Genomic DNA, 7,333 nt, shown 5'->3' on the forward strand with positions numbered 1-7,333 from the left:
GTACTTCAGCAGTGATTTAACTGCAGCTAGGAACACCCTCCCTGATTGAGCACTTATAGGGTGGTGAGGTGTTGAGCTACTGCATCTAGAGCGGCAAGAACATTCTAGAATATGTAGACAGAAGATGCGATAAGCAATTTGCAATTATACCAACAACGCCTAATTTACAACACACTGCGTCAGCCCCGGTCGGATCCCTTTTGGAGAACGTCGTGGGGGCATGGAAAGCTGCCCTGCGCAGAATTCTACCGTGCCTCGGGATCAGAATAAACGACCTCTGACGGGCGGCAGCTGCGCTGGCTTCTCCCGGCCTATTAGTCGTCCACACACATGCTGTTAATTCAGCCGAGCCGAGCGCCATTACAGCGCGGGCTCAACCGCTTCGCTGCCTCTCATATTAATCTCCGTTTGCCATGGGTCAATGTGCCTATACGCGCGCGGCCACTCTGCGGAATGAGTACTCTACTCCTCGCGGCTCGCCCAACGATTTGTAATAACTGATATTCTAAAGATGTATGCAGCAGCCCCGGGGGGGGGGAGAGAGAGAGAGAGAGAGAGAGAGAGAGAGAGAGAGAAAGAGAGAGAGAGAGAGAGAGAGGCAAGGCATGCAAGGCATAATGCACAGCATGCATTCATCGATTAAGCCAATTGGATAAAGAAATAAAAACATTTAGATAAATAAGGAAGGTTAAGTGTTCAAAGGAAGCGAGGGTTTTTTTCTGATGTTTTGAATATCTTTACAATTAAAACAATTTTACCTTATGTTCAGTGACATTCCGATATAGCAACCTACCTTTTCATACTAAAGAAAATGTTTTAATGTTATATCAGAATGTTTAATGTTATTTCAGATTTTGAAAAGGTTTTCGGATTGTGTGCCGCATTAAGTCAAAGGGCATTAATTAAACTCAATACAGAGCGTCAGAAAACAAATATGCAATTCTATTAGCCGTATTTCACTTTATATTAATACACTGTAAGAAAAACTGCAGCAACCACTTGTTACCAGATTCCATCGGCTGGCGCGCTTTCCCTTCTGATCTGCTTCGCCCATTCACCAGCAATCTCCGCACTAACCAGCAATCTCCGCACTAACCAGCAATCTCACCGAAACCAACAAAATAGATCACACTGACAGGAACCTACAATACAGCCATGCCAATTATGTTATGCTGATCCTACAATAATAATCGCCTCTCAAAGGAATACAGATGTTCATAACTAGGAATATGAATGATGTACGGATTTAGTGTCTCCCCTTTACTTTTTGCAGTGATATTTTATTATGCAAACATTGTGGGGCTGAAGGAGTGAAATCTGATGGACGTCGTGTTTGGAATGACTGCGTAATGGGCAAGACGAGTGAGAATGACAATGGGAGAATGATATCTGATGCCAACAGTCGCTCGTCTGCGCGCAACATCGCGCAAGGTCCGCGCTCTGTAGACAGCTGTAATGATAGAATGATAGACGCCTTGCGCTACAGCATCACGACGCGTTCGTTCAGGCGAGAAGACGGGAACTGTCCACAGACCCGCGGTGCTGAAACTCCTCCTGTGCGCTTAATACACTCAACCAAACAATTAAGGGACATTTCTGTCTTATATTCAGTCGCAAGAAATATCCTTTAATTGTAAGATTAAGAATATTATAATTTTTGTCTCCAAGTTTGAGGTCTCCTCGATGTTTGTGACAAAAAAGTGTCGATGAAGGTCTTCTGATAGCTGGGGTCCTTTTTCTCTTTGTATAATAGTGTAGCAGTGGACTCTGACAGTGAAATATTCTGATTCACTATAATGTTTTTTAGCACTGACAGTCAGCCACGTTATGTTTCTTGCCTATGTACAATACATTATCACTGCAGTGAGATTATCTGAGACCAACAAGAAACTGTGCAGGTAGTTTACAATATGGAAACTTAATAAACAATGCAATGTGCACGAAGTGTTGACTCTGTCCTTTTCCATATAATCAACAGAGACATCAATAACCATAAATAATTTTGAGGGTAATCATCCCGCTTAAAACTTAAGACAACATAAGCGCGGATCTATGCTCTCTCAGGTAGCCTTAAATCGCCGTGGTCACAATCTCGAACTCTCCCGTTGTCCCCCTTGTAAGCTTAACGACCAACACTGACACGGAGAGAATGAGAGAAAGGGCATAAAGGGTCCGGAGTGTCCACGCGAATTCGGTCGTATTGGCGTCCAAATGTTACAACGGCCACGGTTAGTCTTCTTTAGTGGATCACGTTTCGTAGTGCACTGGCGGCAGATTTTACGCGTTGGAAGGGGAGGCACGCCTGGTACATCTGCGTCGCTACCACAAACTTTGGGATCCGGCGCAGAAGGAAAAAAACTCAGATGACAGTCAGTCCTTCTAAACAACAATCAGGAAATGTGCGAAGTCGCAGGTCATCAACAAAGTTACTGTCACTATCATAGATGGTTTCTTTGTCGCGCGCCATTCGTGTGCCAGAATCGGTGCTCCCTCGTGTGATTCCTCTCCCTGCAGGTTCAGAGCTCTTCACTCGCGTGTCTCTGCACCGGCAGCCAACCTCGCGAATGCATCTCTCCCCCGTAGATCATCGCTCCCGACTTCGACTCGCCTGAGTTCCATCTCTCCCTGCCGTCTCCGGACAGCTTAGCGATCCAGATAGAGAGGCTCTGCAGTCACGTGGCTCGGGGAGGGAGAAAAAAAATTGAGAGAGAGAGCGAGCGCGCGGGGGTGTCCGTCCTCCGCAGTTTGCCGTTTGTTGTCTCAGACTCGGCAAGCGCTGGAGAGAGCGAGACCTAGTACGGGAGTGCCCACTGGATTCCGTGCTTTCAACTAATCAGACGTTTCTCTACCTGTCTTCTCTCCCAACCGCTGGCTGCATCCCCGTTCGCCTCCTCACGATTGTTTCCCCCGTTGAAAGCCGTTGCCATTTTACCTATGCGCCAGACTTTTCTTTTTGGTATTTTAAGTCACTCCTAATCCGAGCTGCAGTGATATTCTTTACCTCCTTGTCTTTTATAATCCTCTTGCTGCCCCTTGTTTGGAATTGCCTGACACCAGAAGGACCGTGGATGAGCTGCTTTTGCACAAACCGGAGATGGAATTGCTGATAATATGCCTTTCCTTTGGGATATTGCAATGCTATTCTGCAAGCGCGGACTCAATCATTCACATCGGTAAGGAGCAGACAGACAAGCCGAACGGCTACACGAGCCTCCGCTATGCCTCAAACTACTCAATCCCATTTTATTAACATAGAAATGCTGGTATCCTTAGTGTGATGCTTATTTCACACTGTTGATGGCAGTTAAAACAAAATTTCTGTTAAAAGAAAACACATAGTCACAATAGTCACAATTCGCTAGTGCAGCAATATCCACTGCATTAATTTAAAGGCTACCTAATCTTTTTGCTGCCGTCATTTTCAGGTTTAACATTTTGGCTGTAATGCCCATGCGATGTTTTCAGGTGAACATTGATCCATGACGCGAAACGACTGCATGATTAGGGTCTAAAAGTATCGTGAGACAAGCTTACAGCTACCCTTGCCATGGTAAATGCAACCAAAGTCAGGAAAAATACGTTAAAGGGTTTGAGATGTGAGGCGACCGGGACTAATAAAAACGTGAGCCAGTCTGTTCACAGAGACAAACTAATCTAGTATGGGCTCGAGCCATGGCTCTCTCCCTCTCCTCCCCCTCCCCAGCTATAAGCTTGCTTGAACTTTGTATAGAACGTGAGCGACATGTTAATACACCCTGACCGAGTAAATAAGTGATGGAGACACAAGCATTCATTCTCGTAAATTGGGGATCAGGGTGAACGCCGCTTTACCGTGGGTGCATAGTGCAGTTTGATTTGCGCTGTTAAGTATGGATTTCATTTTAGATTTTACCAGGTGCCAGATTACTGGTCAAGAGCAAGACATTACTGTGCATTGGCTTTGAGAGACTGCACATTTTGTGAGAGTGAGGCGAGACATGCACTCTCTCTCTCTCTCTCGCTCTCTCTCTCTCTCTCTCTCTCTCTCTCTCTCTCTCTCTCTCTCTCTCCACCTACAGATTAAAACGAAGGAGCGCCTTTAGAAGGACATTTGAATCGGCAGCCTCACAGTTCTGTTCCGTAACTTGTCCAGTCATTTTGATATTCCACTGATGTCCGCTGGTCCTTTTCCCGTATCGCTGGGGATGGCAGAAACCCACCAAGCATAACCACCGTTGCGATTCCACACAAAATTAAATTCAGTGACGCCAGGGAAAATCATAATCACCTCAATAAAGCAACGATGTGTTTATCAGTACCGTGTAAACTGCTGTAACATGGTTTGTGGGCTGAGGGAGAGCATTTGAGACTTGTTGGTATCATATTTGGCGTTGCTTTCTCAACATTGCAGCCTTGTAGTGCTCTAATGCAACCACTTGGCAGTGATTTAATTAGCTAACCAAAATGATAATCCTCTGATTTGCTAGCATTAGGGAGTATTTGAAAGCTATATTAGAAGTAATCGGACGCGTTCGCAATACGAATGCTCATGCTTTATTCAACTCGATTCAGCGCCTTTGCATACAAATGCACGGCACCACTCATCATGCCATATGTAGGTCTGTTTGAGATGAGTTGTTGAATATGAGATGGTATCTTTCCCGTTGGCATGGACGGGTTGTTCCCATCGGCGTTGCCGGAGAGGATGGATTCATTTCAAGGCTTTATCCTCAAGGGGGTAAAATGTTCCTTCATTTTCGAGAGATGTGTATGCGTGCGCCCCCACCGTGCGCGTGTGACATAAAGAGGACCTTGGTTTTTTTACTGTCTTCCTGAGATTGTATTTCAAGCAAAACAGGTGTCTAGAGTGAGATTATCTGTGGCATGTCTGTGTATTTGAGGCGCTTTAACCGTGTCGGTGTTGTTTGGTCTGATATGCGTCTGATTTGGGATTAGCTACTCCAGAGTTCGATGTATTTAATGCCCACCATCCCAGTTGTCTGTGGACATAAAAACCACATACTCGGACTTCACATATAGTCAAGGCTATGTCAGAGCACATCTCTTAGTTTTGCAGTCCTAAATCAAAGGTGTTGGAGCAGGGACTCAAGACCGTTCGAGGCACTCTTGGGGAGAGCTCATATTGATTGGAAAGGCATGACGTAAACTGCAACTACTTCTGCATTGAATAAGAGTCTCCCCCTGAATTAGATGCATTTGGCACCAGAGGCCTGCGCAGTCACACACACACACACACACAAACACACACACACACACACACACACATTCTCTATGAGAGAGAGCGAGCGAGATATATATATATATTAATTGTCACAACTATATGACAGCCAATTAATAAAATACAATACACATTGCAAGGTAAAGTTGTAGCAATGCACAACATACATGCGAAATGAAATAAAAACTAAAAAGTGCAAAAGACCTGAACGACTGCAAAAGACAAGGGATCCAGCCGTTTCCACGATGTGTGCTAACTGCAATCTATCATCTGCAACCGCACACAAAACTGTATTGTGACAGCATATTTGCTGAAATAATTCGATATCTTAATTGCTTTTTAAAAATGAAAACACAGAGGCACACTATCATTATCTATATAGGATATCTAGGCCATATATATATATATATATATATATAGAGAGAGAGAGAGAGAGAGAGAGAGAGAGAGAGAAAGAAAGAAAATAGAGAGAGAGAGAGAGAGAGAGAGAGATAGAGAGAGACACTGAATGGTCCTAGGGTACCTTATCTAAACAAGCTGTGGATCAGGTGGGTCTAGCATGAAATAACAAAGCACCTTCAGTTCGCTCCAGCGCCCAGCAACACATCCACTTTGTCACTTCCGCTCTTGTCATCAACCCAGCCAAAATTCCATCCAAAGCGGTTTCTCCTACACAAGAAAAATAGGCCCCGGTGTCGGTCCCGCGCCGGGGCTCTGACAAGAAAATGATTCACCGGCGGACGCGCTGATTTAGAGGGGGCGCGAGCCATCCAGAGGCGGTAATTGAAAACCAAGTTCAAACGGCGGGAAACCAATCTGGCTCTCTCTGGCAAAGCCAATGAGCACATGCGCCATTCTCATTCCGACTAAATAGGAAGAACATACCAGTTATACATCAAGTCAATTCTACCTGTCTCCGCGCCCGCTCTCCCGACCACCTGTGTGCCTCTGGCACGAGAGAGAATATTATGCCGCTTGGTCACCAGCAGAAGTAAGATTGTTTGGGTACAGTCTACGTGTATGGTATTTCAATTGAAAAGGTTATGTTTGACCTGTTCCATATTAACACAATACACGTGGGTTGTGCTTCAGTTCCTCTCTGACAAGGATAAGAATGGTGAATGATGCGTAGATACTTTGAGTTCAATTGTCTTGGTGAAATGAAGTGGTTAGCTCTGTGGGAACCAATGTAGATGCTACACGTGCCGCGGAATCACGCTTGTCCCCTGCTTCTCGGGCACCACCAACCCCCACCCCATCGGAATGCTGCGAATACCGGGAACGTCTCCAAGATCATGGAGAGTATTACGCAAGAAGGTTAAATGTCCTCTAAACGCCTTAAACTGACAATAAAAGTAACCACTCTATCAATAAATCACATCAAATGCTTTTGCAGGACAGTCTAGCCAAATTGCTTTTGTTTAGAGGGCACAGTTGCCCCAAGGTGATGTGAAAATAAACGACCATAAAAGTTAAGCGACTCAATATGTCTATCAACAGGTGCCATTTTCGAGGAGAACGCCGAAAGGGATGTCGAAGTGTTTCAGCTGGCCGTGTCTGACCTCAGTCTCAACGATGACATTTTACAGAGCGAGAAAATCACACACTCCATCAAGTACATTGAGCCCAACAACCCCTTCCAGGCGGTCCAAGAAGGTAAGTGCGTTGTGGATGCTTTGAATAAACCCGCGGCCGATTTGTTGCGTGCTGAGTTGAAGAGTCTGGCACAGTTGGCTTGTGTTGTGAACTGCAGTTCCATCAGCAATGCGAGGGGGTTTATCACCTCCATATTCCTGAATGTGGTGTGTGTGTGTGTGTGTGTGTGTGTGTGTGTGTGTGTGTGTGTGTGTGTGTGTGATGCGCTCAGGAGAAAGAGAAAGTGTTGGTCTGCTACTGTGTTAGCCAAAATATCCAACGGGTGAGTCGTGTCTTCTGTGTTCAGAAAGCTAGGTGGAAGTATTGAGTCAGGTTGGACTCGCCTGCAATTTTCCACATAATTGCCGTCAGGACCACAGCAGCCCTCAATTGTCTCAACGTGCAGACGGCGTATTTGAAGATAAAGTGCACAAGCGCGTTTGTCGGGCTCGGTTGACATTACAGTTGTACGGTGGTTAA

At 45.4% G+C, this 7,333-nt stretch overlaps 1 protein-coding gene across 2 annotated transcripts in view; it reads left to right on the forward strand.

The window, feature by feature from the left end:
- The first annotated feature begins 3,094 nt into the window (after positions 1-3,094).
- grid1b (glutamate receptor, ionotropic, delta 1b) overlaps positions 3,095-7,333 on the forward strand; it is a 413,352-nt gene continuing 409,113 nt past the window's right edge. For both annotated transcript variants that reach the window (XM_076266605.1, XM_076266603.1), the window contains exons 1-2: positions 3,095-3,173; positions 6,719-6,874. In XM_076266605.1, coding sequence (XP_076122720.1) covers positions 3,095-3,173; positions 6,719-6,874 — 235 coding nt within the window. The remainder of the gene's footprint in view (positions 3,174-6,718; positions 6,875-7,333) is intronic.

The sequence above is a fragment of the Alosa pseudoharengus genome, unplaced genomic scaffold (genome assembly GCF_046254945.1).
Source record: "Alosa pseudoharengus isolate Yale_2024_CS ecotype anadromous, Long Island Sound unplaced genomic scaffold, YU_APseudo_1.1 YU_APseudo_1.1_scf_4, whole genome shotgun sequence".
NCBI lineage: Eukaryota > Metazoa > Chordata > Actinopteri > Clupeiformes > Clupeidae > Alosa > Alosa pseudoharengus.